Source organism: Falco punctatus (assembly GCF_963210335.1).
Source record: "Falco punctatus genome assembly, chromosome: 1".
In the NCBI taxonomy this organism is placed as follows: domain Eukaryota; kingdom Metazoa; phylum Chordata; class Aves; order Falconiformes; family Falconidae; genus Falco; species Falco punctatus.
In genome coordinates this window covers 24,071,072-24,090,347 of record NC_137580.1, presented here as the reverse complement: position 1 = coordinate 24,090,347, position 19,276 = coordinate 24,071,072, and the positions used below count along the sequence as shown (strand labels likewise).

The 19,276-nt window shown below is 46.4% G+C and overlaps 3 protein-coding genes and 1 long non-coding RNA gene across 4 annotated transcripts in view; 1 reads left to right on the top strand and 3 right to left on the bottom strand.

Moving 5' to 3' along the window:
* Positions 1-5,559, bottom strand: part of RUFY3 (RUN and FYVE domain containing 3) — a 66,179-nt gene extending 60,620 nt beyond the window's left edge. The window contains exon 1 of the mRNA XM_080408826.1: positions 4,549-5,559. The gene's annotated coding sequence lies outside the window, so the exon portion shown is untranslated. The remainder of the gene's footprint in view (positions 1-4,548) is intronic.
* Positions 1,544-3,596, bottom strand: UTP3 (UTP3 small subunit processome component). The gene has a single exon (XM_080408952.1). It carries the CDS (start codon positions 3,467-3,469, stop codon positions 1,604-1,606), a length of 1,866 nt encoding a protein of 621 aa, XP_080265078.1. The 5' UTR covers positions 3,470-3,596; the 3' UTR covers positions 1,544-1,603.
* A 2,356-nt stretch (positions 5,560-7,915) lies between the features above and the next one.
* JCHAIN (joining chain of multimeric IgA and IgM) lies at positions 7,916-15,125 on the top strand. The gene is made up of 4 exons (XM_080409881.1): positions 7,916-8,126; positions 12,074-12,209; positions 13,106-13,186; positions 13,658-15,125. Exons 1-4 carry the CDS (start codon positions 8,063-8,065, stop codon positions 13,857-13,859), a joined length of 483 nt encoding a protein of 160 aa, XP_080266007.1. The 5' UTR covers positions 7,916-8,062; the 3' UTR covers positions 13,860-15,125.
* LOC308072796 lies at positions 13,784-18,325 on the bottom strand. The gene is made up of 2 exons (XR_013931801.1): positions 17,029-18,325; positions 13,784-16,550 (listed from the first exon to the last, which is right to left on the bottom strand). It is a non-coding gene; the product is annotated as an uncharacterized lncRNA (long non-coding RNA).
* Between the last annotated feature and the right edge of the window lie 951 nt (positions 18,326-19,276).

Here is a 19,276-nt window from a genome sequence, read left to right as displayed (position 1 = left end):
CTCCCAACACTTTGTAGCCTGTTTCTGTGAAGCAATTTATTAATTTTTTTAAGTGCAGCATTTAACTGCTGTTTGGCCTCTTAGCAGCAGGAGGCAAACAAATGCAGGGCCATTGATGTCAGAAGAACTTGTCATATAACTATTTTATCCGTTACCTATTGTACCAGAATCCCCTCCAAAATCACCATGCCTATAGCTCTGCATCCCATGGATCTGCGACATAGGATGACAAAAAGCCTGCTTACTTCCATTCCCATCTGCCCAGCTTAAGTTTACTGTTTTTCTACCTCTCCCTTTAACAATCAGCTTTGCAAATTAACAAAATATTCTCCAGCCAGCAATTAACAGCATGTGCCTGGCAGAAACAGGCCTAGGCTATAAAGTTTTACATCAAAACCTACAGAAGCACATTTCACTTGCAGAAAACACACGTCTGAAGTACAGTGTCTAGCCTGCCACAGGTATGAGAACACAGCCCCCTCGGATCCCCCCCCCCCCCCCCCGACTATCACACACATCCCCCCACTGCCCAAAACACCCCCCCAACGAACCCCCTAGATGCACAATGACTCCATAACATGAAACAGCGTTTATGCACAAGGCAATTATTCCCCTTCAGTGATTTCACATGGGAAACAGACCATAGTACCTTTCAGATGCTCCTGGTACACAAATAAAAGCACAGGCTCCCTGAAACCTGTCCCAGACACAAGTGCAGGTCTTACCTGAGACACTGTTTCTTAAACTTTTAAGAAAAATTAATCTGTCATTCCTCTTTTACAGCCTGAAATGCAGGCCACTCACAGTCAGCTCCTAGCAAAAAACTTCAGTGTGGGGTTAAATGCATTTTCACTGCAGAAGGCATGGCAGTAATCAAAACATTTTTAATTTTTACCCTCAAAATGAAGATGTTACGTCTTACCCGTTTGTCTTGTATCAATGCTACGTTAGACCTGTAACAGCAGACATTTAACACATTTATCATAGATGAAGTTAATGTATTTATCACAGATAGCTATGAACTCCAGAAAAGTCCTTGTTTTGCTTCTTACTGATTTCAGAAGGAAGGTAAATGCTATCTCAGGCCACAGGGGACAGCTTTCGGTAACAGCTTTCTGCTTAGTTACAAAATTAAAAAGATTTAGGAGAGCCTAAAAATCATAACCACGTGTATCTCATTCTGCAGCTCCACACAGAAAATGGAAGGACCAGAACAAGACGGTTAAAAAGACTGCAGCAGCAGGGGCACAGAACACATTTCTCAACCCATCCTCAGGAGGTCCCTCCGTCCCATCCTGTCCCATTTCATGCCCTTCGCTTGACACATCCCTCACAGCCTCTCAAAGCCAGTATTTACAGCATGGAAAGATGACAACATTGCAACAGAGGAAAACACCTTAAGGCACAGGCCCGGTGAGGAAAAAGCCCTGTGCTACTTTTAGAGGTGGCACCTTCTGAAAAGCATCCTCTGAAAAAAACCCAACAACCCAAATACCATGACCCCCCCATTATTCATAAGAATAAAACTCACAATATCGTTTATAAAATTTTATTTGATTCAGTAGTGCTACTGGCAGCTATCAGAAATGTAGAAAAATAAGTATCACTGAAGCTTCCTGCTTTTCTTAACTCCCGCACGAATACCGGATGGCTCCCCAGCATATCTGTGCAATTCCCTCCGAACTTCACGGACCTGGCCCTTGCGGCGAATCTTAGCTCGACGGAATTTCTCCCGATGCTTGACCCTGGGGTTGCGATCGATCTTTCTCCTTCTGGGCGTGAGGCCTTTGTTCTTGATCATCTGATAGGTCACACCTCTCTTGCTATTTGGATCCTCTCCTTCCAACACCCCTTCTTCAAGCGTGTCTTGGTCTTCGGTTCTCTTCCTCTTAAATTTCAACTTCTCCTCCATCATCTTATAGTATTTTAGGGCAGCCTCTTCATCCATGTCCGACTCATCTGACCGTCCATCAGCAACATCGCGACCATTAGCAAGAGCGGGTCCACGTTTTGATTTGGTTTTCTTAACATCCAGTGGGAGAAACACTGCAAACTTCTTCTCCTTCCGTAATTTACCTTCCTTCTTATCATAGTAGTTTTTCAAAAGCATCCGAACTTGCGAGGATAACTTTTCATCTATAACAGCTAGGTCATTGATTATATTTCTATAAGCAACCAGCCGTTCGATAACGGGGTGACTATGAACCGGCATCCTCTTTGACTTCAAAACCAAATAGAAACTGATATGGGCACAGTAGTTCAAGTAGAGGTGATACTTGGTCTGTAAATAGCGGCTGCCCTTCCCTTGCGGGATAGTGCCATTCTTGACCATTTGCAGCAGTGGGTGCAGTTCATCCTTGAGCTCCATTAGCTTGACTTCAAAGTCCTCAATCAGCTGCAGGAGCTCAGGGGACTCCTGCTTCAGTAGCTTCAGCTGCTCCTTCTTGGGAAGGGCCTGCAAATCCTTGTCAATCTTCTGCCCCTCGCTATCACGGGTTTTCTGCTGCTCGGCCAGATAGCCCTGGATCATGTCCAGCCCATAGTCATCTTCCCCCAAGTCCTGCACCAACCGTCTCTGGATAACTTGAGCCTCCTGCTCCTCTTCCTCCTCCTCGGCATCGACTTCTTGCTGGCTACGCTTGCCCTTGGCCTGGGCATCGCTCCCATAGTCCGTGTCGTAGTAGAGCTGCTTGCGTTGGCCCCAGGAGAGCTCATGGGGGAGCTTGGTGTCCTGACGGTGCTCCTCCAAATCGCTTTCCATGGACAGGTCCCCATCTTCATCTTCTACCTCATTTTCCTCCTCCTCTTCACCTTCTCCATCCTCCTCCTCCTCCTCTTCTCCATCCTCATCCTCCACACCCTCCTCATCCTCCTCACCTCCATCCTTTTCTGCACTATGGTCCACGTAAAGATTCAGCCCCTGCCCTTCCTCCTCCTCCTCTCTTTCGTTGTCTTCCTTACCATCTCCATCCTCCTCGCTGTCCTCCTCGGGCAGCTGCAACCCCAGCACTTCCTCCTCCTCCTCCTCCTCTTCGCTGCCCCCGGCCTCCTCCCCGCTCTCCAGGGCCGCCATCACCGCCCGGAACTGCGCCTCGTGGAAGTCCTCCACCTCATCCGCCAGCGCCTCGGGGCCCGCCGGCCCGCCGGCCGCCTCAGCCTCCCCGCCATCCTCATCCTCCTCCTGCGGGCCGGGCGGCGGCCGCAGCACGGTGCCGCGCCGGGTCCTCATGGCTCCCTCCGCCGGCGCCGCGCCTGCGCTTCCGCTTCCGCCGCTGCGCGCTTCCGCTTCCTCCGCTGCGCGCTTCCGCTGCCGCCGCACCTCCCCCCTTGCGGCCCGGGGTGGCCCATGCGTGGGCGAGGCCGGCAGCTCTGTGCATGGGGGCCCAGCCGGCTGCGGGAGCGCTGCGGGCTCCGGCGTGTACCCCCACACAAACAGCTGCACGTTCGCGTTCGGTCCCTTCCCCTTCATCTGCGGATTTGTAGCGGCCGGCGCGCCAGCCCTGCAGCGCTGGTGAGGTTATTCCTCCTGTTGGATGTCTGATCGAGCAATGCAGACCCGCTAGGAGCTGCGGGACCTGGGCAGCCGCCAAAACAAGGTGGGTTTTTGTAATCCTGGCAGGTGTCGGCAATGAATAAAACAAAAAGTGCTTTTTTTCCCTCCTCAATGGTTCTTCTTCATCTAAAAGCACAAACGTGTAAAAGTGCTGTCTGTACAGTAATCTTGCAACAATGAGGAAAAATAAAAAAAGAAAGGAAGCACATCTGTCCCCTTGTTAACCAAAACAAGAATCAGATCAAACTTTGAGAGAGGAAAAAGGTGTTTGAAAACTACCTTGGACGCATCTGAGGTACATACGCTCCCTTGAGTCCTTCCCCTCAATAAATTACACTTTTACAGGGATGCACGTGTCTCCTGGCAGGATCCGGGCTGATCCTAGAGGCTGCCAGCCTGCTTTCGGGCTGCAGGGCAAGGGCAGGCTGCGAAGCTGGGCTGCTGCTCTGCCACCCACCCCCACCCACCCACCCCACCCCCCGCCCTTGCTCCTTGGATTTACACCCATCGATAGATGTGCCCAGGGCATTACTAAAGGAGCAATTCTCGTTTCCAGCAGCGGGGGACCCCTCATCAGGACCGTTTTAAGACAATCTCTACTCATCCTGTGTTTTGACTTGTTTCTGTCTGTTGTCCGTCACAGAGCACCCAGCCGAGCCTCCCACCTTCCCAAAGGGAAAATCACATTAATACTGAGCTGCTTGGAAGCGGCCTGTTTTCAAAAGAGGCAGACTGCCATGCCACAAGAGCAGAGGGAGGCACCATAATTCTTTTAAGTCTGAGCTTAGAAACCCAGAGCCTGATAAATTAAGCAGCCACTTGTCCCAGCAAGGGGTGTTCTACTGAGAGCAAGTGCAGGTGCTTTTTTCTCACCGCAGAACAGGTGCAGTTTTATTTATAAATAGTCCTGTGCACCTTCTGGTGGAAAAAGACATGTCAAGCAAATTTTAAAGTTAACTGAAACAGGGGGGTGGGGGTTGCACAACTTTACTCACTTTTTGGTGACTCATTTGGATTCTGGTAGATGTAATGGCAGACAAGTCACACTCAGGAGCCTTTTCTCTGTTGCGTTCAGCTTCTCCACGTAGTCACCTCTGGGTCTTCCTCATACGCTGCTGCACCAGATATGTTTAGACTAAGACACCTTTTCCAAATCCGCCCATACCAGTTTTCAGATATCAGCTCCCCTGGATACAGGCCTGTACAAGAGCGACAAGAGTAATTTGGTTTTGGAAAGCAAAACAACATTAATTTAATTTGTTAGCCGCACATCAGTAGAATTTCTTACTTTATACTAGTTGGCCACTAAAATACAGCTGTCTCTGCCTATCAGGCTTTGTAATCTTGCCATTTTTTGTGTGAAATCCACCCGGAGAAGCCTGCAGCTGATTTCTGCCTGGTTAAAATTCCACATAACTTTTGCAAGCATGACTTAGAGAAACCCAGGCCTTCAATGTGTCCTTGACCCTGATGGTTTCCACCTAAGTACTCTCACAAAGTAGTGCCCTCACAGTGTAGTGCCCTCGTGTTTTTTAAAGTCTGCCCTTTTGAAATTCGGAGCCCTAACAACAGACCAGCTTCCACTTGAGTTCTCATGGATTTAAATGGAATTGACATGTTGTCTCTCAATCCAATGTTAATTTCTAAGAGCAGAAAAGAAATGGCACCTACAGGCATTTGAACTTCCTCCAGGACTTGCTGAAAGCATCATCCACTTCTGGTGAAGCTGGAGATGACCTCCAACGTGAGTTAGTTCATCCAGTTACTGGGGACTGCTCAAGACAAACCACCCCGGTTCGCTGTAAGCGTCGGTGGAATCACTGCTCCCAATAAAGTAGTCACTAACCGCTGCATGACTGTTTTAATCCACCAATTTCTTTGCTTCTGACTGAGAAATGAGGAGCAAAGAAAGCCATAGGACAGACTGCTAGTGGATGGTGTGTTACCTGGAGGTACCCCGTGCCCTGGTACAGCTGTCCTCTCCATGCCTCACCCAGCACAGCAAGGACACACAAAGGTACATCTGTTTTGCCTCACTTCATCCAGGCCCAGCTTCCTGCCTGGAAAATCCTAGTTCAGCTTGTCCAGGGCCAACTGGATGCACAGGACAAGTGAAAGGAGACTGAGACGATAAGACTGGTTCCCATTTATTTTCAAATTCTCAATTATTCCTTTGCTAGCCTCTGCCGCGCAGTGAGGTTGGGAGTCTAGCCCCCCACTCAGCCCAGAATTTAAGCCTGGGGTGCTGGTTTGCTAGCCCCTTGCCAAACTGCCACAGTACTTTAATGCCTGCTTCCCAAGATAATTTTCTGGTAATTCCAAATGTCACACAGTAAAAAGAGGATAGTCCATAAAATGAATCTTTCTCTAAAGAGCTTGCAATCTAGATGAAAATCCCCAGAGACTTGCAGGTGGCTGGTTGTGACTAAAAATAGCTGTTGTGCCACCACATGCAGACCAAAGGGACCGTATGTGCGCATGTAGATTTAGCAACCGAAATTCAGATACGCTGAGCATTGGCAGTCAGGGAAAACCACCGAAATCAACAGAAGCACACAGCATTTCATTCTGCTCAGTCTCTCCCTTCAGGTTTGAAAATACTCATGGATGCCTCTGCTGGGATGGTACCTGTGCTGTATTTGTATCGGGGCAGTTTGGCAAAACAGACCAGAACTGGCCTCTTCTGTGTGTGCTTTATTCTGCTGCCTGCATCACACCTTCCTGTATATTTATAAAAAAACTCGATTTTGTTACAGAAAAAGTGACGGAAACCAATAGTGCTTTAGATAGACACCCCTACCACCTCATGGTTAGCCAGGTTTATTTTTAACCTTCTGCAAGAGATGGGGCACAGGGAACATCTTGCTGCTGCTTCAGAAGAGAGCTCCACATAAAACTCCATTGGCAATGCTTTCTGGGGAGGGGGAAAGGAAAAAAAACCAAATTTCGCCCTCCTGAAGATGGAGCCCTATGGAGAAAGCAAGGTTTGTAAAGAAGAATTATGGCATAACCTGATGCCTTGATAGTCGCTGGGCTTTCACTGCTCATCCCCCATCACCTCCCAGGGGAAACCTTGCCCGTGAGTGCTGCTGATGCAACACAAAAGCTCGTTGCATCATGCAACGTGCCAGATGAGATGTTCGTGCTAGGAGAAGAAGCTCAGGGGATGGATTCTGGGGTCTTTGAACCGCTTTAAGGCTAAGGACCCAGCGAGCAAGGTCTGAAGAAAGGGAAGACAGCCTGTAAAGTGACAGGCTGCCTTTTCAGGAGCTGGGATGCCTGGCAGCATGGCCTCATGACTTTAGCCTTTTGAGAGCCTGGCCAGAGGAACTGACCCTGGGTGAGTCAAGGGTGGCGTGGGCTGTGTGAAAAGCCTGTATCTGGGCACAGGGTTGCTGCTCTGCTGCAAAAGGAAAAGCTGGAGAATGCAGGGAGATTTACCATGAGCTGCTGACATTAATTGAGAGGAACATACGTTGCAGGTAGCAGAAATTCAGGAAACACTGAGTCAATAACCCTGGCTAAGAATGGGCCTGCCAGCATCATACTTTGCTCTGTCCCCCATTTTGTCCCTGACGTGGGTGCTTGGAGGCCCTTACTTGGACTGGGTTTCCCTTAAAAAGCGGCGTTCTCTGCACAAGACATGTACAAATGCTACAGAGACAGCCCTGATCGTGGTTGAGTTACATTGCAACATTTGTTTTTCAGAGTTACACAAGTGATCCCAAATCTGGGACAAAAAAAGAATCCCAGGTACTGGCCAGTGCTCCCCTCCTTCAGGAAAAGTCTGCTTGCCCAGTGCCTCAGAGTTTGCCTGGGACCAGACTCCGGACCTTTCATAACCCACAAATCCCATCCAGTCCTTTTTCCATTCTTAAGGCAAGAAACCTCTGGATGGGGCGAGCAGAGCTGGAGGGTGAGTTCAGCTTTGCCACAGACCTGCTGTTGCTTTACCTCTTTTACCCCTCCCTCATCTTGTCTGCTTTGACTGCAACTTTTTTGGGGGCAGGTTGAGCCCTTAATAGAGGTTTGCACAGAATCTGGTGCAAACAGGATTCTGATCTTGAAGCCTGAAGTGTTTTTATAATACAAGCCAAGCAATCCTTAAGTCTGATTTCTCAAAACTAGGAGCCAGAGCTGTGACCCCTTGGCTGTCTGGACACTTCCTTACCTTACACTTCTTGCTCCCAGGTGGGAGATGGCAAGATGTCCCCTAAATTTTGCACCCCCTTGCACTCAGCAGCTTTAATGCTAACGAAATTGTTCAGCTGAACAGAATAAAAACGCATAGTAGAAGTGCAACCCCCTGCCCCCCTTCACCTCTGAAAGCCAGAGGTCTTTTGTGCATTAGACATGCCCGGTTTCAGTCCCCAGCCACAGGTTCCACAGTGTCAGTGCTAGCCCGCTGGGCTGTTTATTTTAGGAAACAAATAGCTGTATCATTTGCACACGCCCTTATAGGCAGACACGGGCTCTTGACTCGCGTTCTTCAAAAGAAGGGAAGGCAAGATGAAGAGCTCTTTGTTGCTGTGCGTGGCCTTGGCTGTCTCCTTGGGATTCGTCCTTGTGGCAGGTAGGTGGGAAACAGAAAACATGGAAAACTGCTTCAGGTATTGGTGAGGGGGGTTGTATGATTGGCTATTCATAATTACAACTGTCAAAAATCAAACCTCAAAGCCTGCTCAGGCAGTCACGCTTCAGTGGTGCTCGCACACCTCAGTGTCTTTCTGCTCCACAGAGCTGTGTGCTTTTTTAATTGCTGCCTTGAGGCTAAAAACCTGATGACTAGTGGCAAGTTTAAGACTGTGTGATTAGCCTTTTTTGATCAGGTTTCTAAAGCAACAAACCACAAACATGCACGCTTGCTTTTCTGAAGTGCTAGGAAGCTGGCAAGACTCTTACCTGCTAGATTTAAAGGCTTTCAAAACCTCCCTGGTAATCCTGTCATAGGGCTTACTTTTGATTCAACTGTAGTTTATTGTGTAATTACACTGAATTTCTTGGAGGCTCTTGATTTAGGCTGACATGAGACTGTCATCCCAGCACACTCCTCAGTGTGGTTCCCAGGTAGTAAGATACTGACTAATGCCAGATTTTGATACGATGACCTAAAGTCATGCTCAGTCACATGGTGGATCTGGTCCACAGGATTAAATGGATGCTCAAGGATAACCCAACTGCATCCCTGCATTTCCTCCAACTTTTGAAAAGGGTGTCTTATTGCCTACCCAGGCAGGTCCTTGGAATGTACAGCTTGCTCTGAAAAGTGACCAGCTATATAATCTATTAGCTGAAAAGGCAGAAAATGTTGAGAAATACTGTGTCGGTTCACCACAGAGCCCAGTCTGGGTTTCCCCATTCATATGTATGGCTTAAGGTATAAATATATTGATACACACACACACGCACGCATATGTAAGCAGCTCAGAGGGGAAGTCCAGGTAGAGGGTTTTTTACATGCAGCTGCAGGAGTGCTGTTTGTATTACTTATGTTGAAATTAATGTATTTTTTGGCTAATTGAGCCCTTTCCTACTTTAATAAAGTAGCCACTTGGACCTGCAGCAGAGTTTGAACAGATATTTTTGGAATGCATTTGCTTCTTTGCTATGCTGCAGCTGGATTCTGTTTGGCTTCACAGTGTATTACAGAATAACACAATATTGGAAGATGAGAAATTTTGTCAAAAAAATATCTGCATGGGTGTTGAGGAAGGAGCGAACAGCATATTGCAGTAAATAAGCACCAGAAAATCCAACCTACAGGTATTTAGAAGGGCATTAAGAAATTTTGTATTTAACTACCTTCTCCCCAAAGCGACTTTACCGGGTGACACATGGAAGCATTGCTGATAGAACTATCTTCCTTTGGGGTTTGTAATTATACTTCAAAAAAACATATGGAGTTCCTCTAACTTTTCTGGTTACTGAATCCAAGAGTGTTACACAAGGGATTAAATCAGGACAGTATTTTTACAGTAAAGTCACCCCCCCCCCCCTGCATATTCATAAAAGAGTATGTTAATATAATTTTAGGAGATGGATTTAAAGTCTGCTCCCAAAGATTTTTGGGACAACTCCCAAAGCTAATAGGAGCTGACTTGAATAGTGGCTTTGGATTAAGGGCTTAGAAAGAATTGCACACAACATTACATAGAATAGTGACAGACACCAGAGGAAGGTCTACGTGGAGGACAAGAAGCTAGAGACTTTCTGTAAGACAAAAGAAAGGCCAAGACTTAAGGAGGCAGAGACTAAAGAGGCTTTTGTAGTAAGATGTTGCTTCAGAGGGAGATGTTCCTGTTGAGCGATGAGTTGGCAGAGAGGAAGCATGCAGAGCAACAGAGATTGGGATAAGGGGTACAGAGACAAGCACAATGACCATCTCCATGTGTCAGACACAATTTTGTATTTCTGTCTTGGTGGGGCACGCTGCAGTCAGAAGTGTGACCTGACTTACCCTCCCTGTGCACATTTTGCAGTGGCATTTGTACAGCTAGCCAGTTGGGCTGGGTGCCACCCTGAGAAATGCTGAAAGCCAAGGGCTTTTAGACCAAGGGCTAAAAGGCTCAGTGGGCACACGGTATAGTGGATATGCTCTCTATAGAGAAAGAAACCCATGAGAGCAGTACAAACGTCTCCCACATGCCTGCAGTGGCCTGCTCCACTGCCCAAAGCAAGGGACCAAAGCAGGTTCCTTCCGGATCAAGAAACTCCACAGTGAATCTTCTTCAGAAGGTGTTCTGCTGCCAGTTATCACAGAAACAGCATTTGTAACCAGCAGGTGAATTGTAGGGTCACTCCAAGGCATTTTCTTACGTGGTTTTGGTGTCTTTTTTCATGGTTATGAGGCCTGCAAGGATCTCAGAAAATAAGCCAGTGGAAAGAAGGCAAATGAGACCAGCATATTGTAAGGGCAGGAAGGAAGGTCCAAGAAGCCTAGGGCAGAAAACCTGGAATGCTCTTTGCATTACATGGTATGGACTAGATAGGTGGGGGCTCTGCCTGTCAGTACTGCAGAGGTCCTGTCCTTGTTTGGTCTTGCAGGCAGCTTCATGTGATGGTTAAGCTGTTGCCAACAGCGGCTAACAGTCAGAAAACTCACAGTCCAGCTCAGAGTCCGTGTGCTGCTCCTGGCTCCCAGCTTTGCTGTTGCTCCCACGGCCTTTGAGCACTATCCCTTTCACCCTATAGCAACAGGGTCTGTTGTTGATCAAACCCAGCAGCTTTGCACATGGGTACTAAGAAAAAAACAGATATGAGCTCATGCAGCATGGGTGTCTGCTTCCTTACTGATCCATGTTTGATAACTCAAAGAAATCCAGCTATTAGGACCAACGCTTTTAAGCCAAAGTGAGTCTGAAACTCCATAGACAGGATGAACACAGACATTTTTAGCCTATTTCTTCTTTCTCTCCATGATTAAACCAAGGGACAAGAAGAGTAGGTGAGTCCCCAGAACTGAGGTCTAGAGCCCAATAGAAGCTATCCCCATCTTACAGAAATCATGGGCTTTGGTACTTCTAAGCAGGCTGAAGGTGCTGTAGGAAGAGCAATGCTGCAAAGTGACGGCTGTGAATTTGATGTCAGCAGCACTGAGAAATACAGAGGGATGTACAAACAACTACTTAAGAAGGGTATGACTACGTGTGCATATAAAAGCAAGGCTGGCTTGTTGTAGGTGAAGAGAACAGAGGCTCTGGGTTGAGGAAAACCAACTAGCAAAGAACAAGCTATTTCAAATCCATCTACTAAGAAGGCATTGCATGCCACCAGGAACACTCAGAGAGCCTCTGTGTGGCACATGGGATGTTTCACCCTGTAGTGGCTGAATTTCATATTGAATAGCATGCTAAAAGTGCGGGAGTCACACCCAAGCTGGTTCTTCTCTATTTGAGTAAGAAAATCAGGACTGGAGTTTTCCTTGCGAACCATGGGCATCACAAGTGCCCCTTGCCTTTCAGTGCTAGGTCAGAGGGCTGCCTTCGTGCTGGGTCCTGCAGTGCTTTCTGGCATCTGTTCCCCTGGGGACCTGAAGGGCAATCTACCAGTCAAGGAAAACCGACACATCTGCCACGTTGGCAAGGTCAGAGACATTTATTTAGAGGCCAGATCCAAACTAGGGTTTGGACTGCTAGGACAGTCCTGGCGCATGATAGAGGAATTGTGTAGCCTCCCCCGTTAGGGTAAAAGCAGCACTTCAGCTGCCAGGTACAGCTCAAAGCTTGCAAGGGGCCTTTTCTCCCATTTCATGAGAAACCCCTGCGCGCTTGCCTCTCACCAGCCACACAGTGTCCCCAGGTTCATCGTTTTCTCCATGCCAGTCCCATCACATCCACATAGACTGTGCAGGGAAGGCAGCTGAACTCATCTATGCCAAGAGGCTCACTAGTACCTGTTGCAACCTGGGCTTGAACCGACCCAGATAGTGCATTTGTGGCATTCTCATCACTTGGCTTTCTGCTAGAGGCAGTTTCAAGGTTTTTCTTCTTGACCCTGGGATTTCATATCCTGTGCTTGCAGGTTATCCAGAGGACTCTGGGGATGACGAGCATGTGCTGGTCAATAATAAGTGTCAGTGTGTGACAGTGACCTCAAAGTTCGTTCCCTCCAAAGAAAATCCTGGTGAAGAAGTCCTGGAAAGAAACATACGCATCCTGTAAGTGAGAGACAAGTATTACACAGAGGTGGTGAGCAGGAGATGAATTGTTAGAGGAGTTCCCTTTCCTTTGCATTGTTTCCCATGTCCTGGCATTGAACTGTTTTTCTCATGGGCTGCTTTCTATGGTATCCTGGAATATTTCCTTTTGCTTCATGTTTTAGTAGCTCACATGAACCTATCTGGTGTTTGTCTCTTCAGGTACAGAAAGCATCTCCATGTTTTAAGTGGTCCAGTAGTAACTTTACAAAACAGGCTGGGGAGGTAGAGTCGATCTAATTAGTCAATCTAATCTGAAACCGAGTTGTGCCCAAGGACTTACTGGACTTAGAAAGCTGATAGCAAGCCTGCTATTTTATAGGCTGGGTAAACTAGTTAATGCCTAAACTATCAGAAACTAATTAATGCCTAAACTGTCAGAACAGGTTAATCCTATGAGGCAGATCTCAGTTCAAGAGTAGGATTTTGTCCTTATTATTCACACAAATCTTAGAGGGGTGTGTGTGTCTCTTGGAAACATGGACCAAGTTCAGGCTCAGGGCTGCAGGAGTTCTGGTAGAGCTCACAACAGGAGAAATGCTAATTAAACATCCCTGTCTGTGTCTTGCAAGTCTCTCAGGCATCTGTCAGCTCCAAGTTTAAAGAAAAAAAAGTATTATCAGCACTGTCACCTTTAAAGGGGCACTTTTAGAAATTGCTGCAGTCCTCTTGTGGGCAGTTGTTGCCTTGAGGGCACAGAGGGGCCAAGACCTGCTGTTCCTGGGCTTGGCTAGGGAGAAGGGTGGGAATGGAAACAACCTGAAGAACAAGATGAGAGCTGAGAGCTGTTCACAGCAGGGTAGTCCCCTGCTTAATAAGCAGTTTTCAGAAGAGTGATTCTCTTCCTTCCTTTACAGAGTTCCCCTGCGGGCTCGAGAGAACATCTCTGACCCCATGTCCCCACTCAGAACCACTTTTGTCTACCGCATGACCGAACTGTGAGTAATTTTATTTACTAAGTTCATTTCCTAAGACTTAACCTCCCCTGCAGAGTTGCCCACAGCCGCTCAAAAACATGCTTGAAGGCCAGTAGAGAAGATGAGGCAGGGTCACAGAGGAAAGTTTTCCCATGGACCCCAGCTTTCATACTCCGTTGCAAGCCAAGAAATTGTTATTTACATGATTAATTCACATTAAAAAGTCTCATATTTACAGGGAATGATTCATTCTGACCTCTGTTCATCTCAAATGTCTTAAGTAGCAGCAAATTACACATTGCCTGTTTAACCCTCCCCTTGCCAATAGCAGTCTGACAACACTCCAAGCATTTGGCTGGGCATTGCTGCGTAAAAGCTAGAAAGGCCACAGCACTCATCTAGCTTCATCTGCAGATAGCAAGGAAGATTTGGGTTTCACCAGGGATATCTTACAACTCTTGTAACACTTGTTCTATTCTCCATCTCTTCCAGCTGCAAAAAATGCGATCCCGTAGAAATTGAGCTGGGTGGTGAGATTTACAAGGCCCAGCAAAGCACCTCCTGCAATGAACCTGAAACCTGCTACACCTACAACAGGGACAAGTGCTACACCACAACCTTCCCATTCTCCTACCACGGGGAGGTGAAAAAAGTTCAAGCAGTTCTGACGCCAGCATCCTGCTATGCCGATTAGCTCAATCCACTGCTGTACTAATGCCTTGTTGTGCTCAGTGTTCCTGTCAAAAAATGCATGTATAGAACCACAGTACCTGGACAACAGTGTCCAAACTATCAGCTCCCAGAGTAATGCCAGCTTGCCTCTTTGTATTGTTTACAACATCAGACTTAGTGCCATCTCCCAAGAGCAGCTCCTGGTTGTCGTAGACTCTGTTCTCAGATCCCCAGCACGTACCTGCAGCGCCATTATTGTATGCCTCAGAAGTTGCCACCATATAGACCAGATCCTCAGCAGATATAAATCAGTAATTCCCTTCAGTCAAGGGAACTACACTGATTTACAACACTGGGGAACCTGTCTTTTTGACAGTCTTCCATCGGTCTTCATCTGACCAAGGCTGCCGCAGACATCAGCAGGAATGTCCGTGTACTTCCCTCCCTGAGCAATGTAAAGCAAACTTCTGCGCAACCTTTATACAAGACCTTTTGATTACATTAGCAGGATTTGTGCCATTAGTAGAAGGCTGTTGTACAATCATATTTGAGAGAAGAGATGAGGGATGAGACTGAGAAATCCAATTTCAAAATTAGTTTACAAGTGGGCATTCTAGACCCTTCTAAGCACTTAGACAATTGCAAGCTTCTAGTTTTCATGCACATTTAGAGAAGATCAAAAGATGCCACTACCCTGAAGTGTTTTTCAAAGTTGCCAGGACCTCAGCTGTGTCAGGAATAGTAAACTCTTCTAGAATGTGTTAGGTATTTCACTTTCCATGCTTATTTACTGATATTGCTGCCTTCTTCCACCCCTGCTCCCAGTTCAATTGATGAAAAAAATATCAAGTTGGCTCAGATTTCTTTTCTTGTTCCTCATTTTGCATTCAAAGCTTCAAGAAATTCTATGAAGGTGAATCAATTGCTAGAGCAGCACCCTAGTTAAAGATTCATTCCTTCCTTCACACCAGTAGTCTTTTTCTTTATACAAGAAACCCCTCACCAAATAAAGGCGCTGATTCTGTATTTCACCTTGCGTTTAAATGCATTCCACTTGGTATTGCCCACAGAGACATCATGTATGTGAGGGCTTAAGGCATCCAGCATTACATTTGGGATGGCTGGTATGTTTCTCACTGTTGTCAGAAGTTGATTCTAAAGCCTTAGGCTGTCCTGAGAAGTCCTTATCTGCCTTCACACGTAATTGGAATCATAAAAACAGCAACCCCCTTATTTCCATAATTGTAGCTTTTTTAGTGAAACATTGAATAAACTTTTTTCTGCAGCAGTCTGTGTGTTATATTCTGGTTCACTGAGAACTCATAAGAAAAAGCCAAGTCTATAATTATATTCTTTCCTCCTCCACGGTGAAGTAAGAAGCTCTCCCTAAATAACTGCTGATACTTACAGGCAAAGCCTCCTGAGATACTGGGATAGAAATATTATGATGCGCTTGCAGAAACTGTGACAGATTGAGGCTGAACTGGTTTATGGTTTTAGGATCAGCTCTGCATCGCTCAGCTCCTTCAGGGCTCTGTGAGTCAGTGCAGAATCGAATTCTAAAAATCCAAACACGCTTAAATCGCTCTTGAAATTGCAGTCCTCAGATCAGAATTTTACCTCACCGCTGAAAAAAGTGCCTTTAACACAGGTATGTCAGGGCTAGGCATTCATATGCAAGGTGTCTGTCCTGAAGACAAATCAGTCTTGTGGGGGCCGAATTTTGAAGAGCCAAAGAGTAAAGAGGATCGATGTATATCTTATTCTAATGTTACATTGGAGCTATGGAAAATGAATTTGGAAAAAGATTGTTTTTCCCCCTTTCCTTCATGGAAAAAGATAGCCAATTCAAAGAAATGTGGAATGCAAAGGGAGAAAAAGGAATCCTGCCATGCGCTGACATGGCCAGGAGTATTTCAGTGGTTAGGTACTAAGCTCACTGAAACTTGTCTCAAAGACATTTTCATCTTCAAAGCCCTGGTGTTCACCAGCCTGGGAGTGCTGTGGTGTTAAAAGACCGCGGGTCACGGCAAGGCTGCATTTCATCCACCAGCACAGCTCTCCAGGTTACAGCCACAGGAACGTGCCGGTCCTTGGGGCTCTGGAACCACATGCCTAAATGTGAAGTTTCCACATTTTTTTGTACATCCTGTTGTAGAGACAACGGAAAATCCACATTTACTGACAACTGATCGGAAATCACCCTGCAGCACATCTTGGGAGCCTAGCAATGCCAGCACAACAGCCTACCCGTGAGAGGCATTCAGGAAAAATAAATTCAAAGCACAGACTGTTTCCCAAGCAGCCATGAACAAATACTTCCTTAGGTTACCTTGGGTAAAGCAAACAGCCACTGTGAAACAAGAAAAAAAGTGTTCAGCAAACTCCCCATGTGCTATTCAGCTTTATAATAAAGCAGGATTCATTCCCCCCATCTGTTCTGAGGAGAAGCCTTCGCTGACAGCCCTGCCCACCCCTCGGTGCTGGATTGTGTTAGCCAGGTTTTAAATGATAACTGAAAGTGACACAGCAAGTTAAATCAGACTCTGGATCCTTACCTGAAAGACCAGGATGAAATCGGAGCGAGCGATGTGTACGCTGAAAGTGTACGGGGGAGGGCCTGGGACCTTCCAGCCAGGAGGAGAGGTGCTGCTGGACAAGAGAAATTCCCCTGGCTGGGAGCTGTTAGATGAGCTGACAAAACCATGTCCTGCTGTGAAAGATCACATTTCTCAGACTGGGCAGCCACTACTTCCAAGTGGGATTTTTTGGCAAGTCCTGATGCTGGGGGTAAGACTGCCTCCCTTGATGTGAGCTCCCCTTTCATTCTCTAAGCGAGTGGGGGGACAAAGCTTCCCACTTGGGCTTGCAACGCTTTCCTACCAGCTCCACTTATCTTGCCTTAGCCAATTCAACCTGTAAACTCCCCACTGGCGAGGCTGTCTCCTGATGGGTTTGTATCACTTAAAACTAATCCTGACTGGTCTCTGAACAGGCAGTGGGGTATCAATTTATTTGTCAGTATCATTGAGGAAGGCAAAGGAACCTATCTTTTAATGAAAACTACTCCCATGACAGATTGATGTAAATTTTAATTAAGTGCCTAAATCCCTTTTTCCACTCATGTCATCACAGAGGAGGGGACATTCAGAGCCATTTATGTTGCTGTCTTTGTCTTGCCCTGTACTCACTGTGCTTGTGCCTTGGACGCTGATGCTTTGCTTTTGACGTCCTCCCTACGATCCAGCACCTCCCAAAAGAGTTGGTTCTGTTCAGAGTCATTGTAGCCAGCCTTGCCTTTCAAAAGCATTTCAGGATCCGGGACACCAGCAACTTGTCTCAAGACCTGCAAGCCAAGCAAAAAGACAGCCTGTGTTCAAAAATAACCTCACTGGAGGAAATCTGCTTGGAGGCTGTGTCAGGGACTGCCCAACATGCAAGTCTCCTTAGGGTGCTACCAGTCAAGGAAGTTCATAGTCCAGAAGCCTCATTTTATAGACCTTTTTCCAAAAAAATCTTTAAAGCATCAATTGCAACTCAGGCTGCTTGCTAGATCTGTGAAACATGCTGAAATTCTAGTCTCTGCCATCTTCCATGGCAATCTGCTGTACCGCAAAGTTTTCGTTCAGCTGCTTTTAAGTTTCCTTCCTTGCAGTACAGTCCCTTGTTTCATGATCCCCTTGCCCCAGTACTAGCAGCCAGCGGTCGGGGAGAGCTCTGCACTCTGAATTCTAAGGCTTCTCCCAATGAACCCATCTATCATCTTATTGCACCCAAGCCTTAGGTGAATATATCCCCTTAGACAAAGCTAAATACTAAGGCACTTCACCCAGGGGTCCCCATCTTCTGTAGCATGAAGCCTGGCCCTTCCAAAAGTCTCACAGCTCTCCCCTGTCCCTTTTGAGAATTACTAGGAGCAAAAAGCTCAATTTGGCCACTGCATTTGGTCACTATCCTCCAGCTGCAACATCCAAACAAGCACATTCCCAAAGCTCCCAGCCACACGATAGACAAGGACCTGCTGCCTTTTGCTTGCGTGAAGCAGAGAAAGTTGAAGAACTGGAGACTGGGAAAAGAGAGATTATTCTGTAAACAGGCTGAGAAATAAAGGTAATGAGATATACTCTTGCTATCTCGGACATATGCCTCACATCAATTCTGATTAGATTTTCTTCCTGTGCTATAATGTCCATTTGTATCAATGCCTGTTGATCGCTTAGCAGATAACTCATTTTCTGTAATCTGTTGATGGCAGGCACTAGGTTCCTCAAGTAGCCCATTTGTAATATTGTTACACAATTAACTTGCTAATAATTCGGACCCACTGTCTAAATCTAAGTTACCTTTAATATTATTTGCCTTGTTTTTTTCTTTGGAAAGAAACAGAAGCCGCTGTGGGTTTTTTAAATTGATAATAGTAGCTGCACACAAGATTAGTTTCCTGCTCCGGCTCTCTGAAGAAACAGTGTTTAACCAGGATTACAAAATCATTACCTTTGGGGAGGTGCTTTTTTCCAAGCGTGTGTAGAGCGCTGGTGCAGACAGCACTCAATCTGTGCAACATAGTCCCTCCTGGCTTGCTGCAGTGGGCTGAGCCTGGGAAGCCAGACCTCTGTTTTGGCCTGCTGCTTCTTTTTCTTCCGTGGAACTGCAGACAAAGATCTCAGTGTGCTGTTGTGAAGGGTAATTGAGACAGGCCACTTTCTACCAGTCATGTTATCAGGTGAAGGAGGAAAGCCATCTCTGAAGTCATCTAGACCTTTTTTCAGGAATAGCCAGTGCTGACCATTAAGGGAGCCTGAGAACCTCGGTCTGCTTTCTTGGAAGTCCTTATAAGACATTTTCTCCCTTCTGTAAGCAAATTACATTAAGCAGAGCTGAAAGGCTGTATTCTAATGAAAGAGACTGGAGTACTTTTAGACTGCAAGTGGATATTCAATTCCAAGCATGTTTACCCATGCTGGCCAACAGTTTGCTGCTACTCAGCTTTTGGGAAAAGCTTATAAAACACTGAATTATTCTGTGGGAAGGACACCCACCAAACTCCACCATTTCCAGCTCACAGAAAATCCTGGAATTTCAAAAATTTGTTTTTAAATAAAAACCTGATCATGTTCATAGAGCTTCTGTTTCCAGACATACTTATTTTATACATATGTATATTGCTTCAATGACACAAAAATATTTTAAAGCTCTACTTTCAGGATGGCCATTCCTTCTCATTTCAGCAGACTACAACTTTTCCAGCTTTCAGCCACTTCACATTTAATTTCTGGCCTACTTAATTAGTTTGATGTTTCCAGCAAAATGGCTTTGGCAGTTGCAGAGAATGACTTGAGTCAGTAGCTGAACCAACAACCTTCCTTTTCCAGAGCTGGCAGATACAGTGTCTAACCTGCTGCTGCCAAGGTGGCTTAGGCTGTGCAGGGGACACAGGTA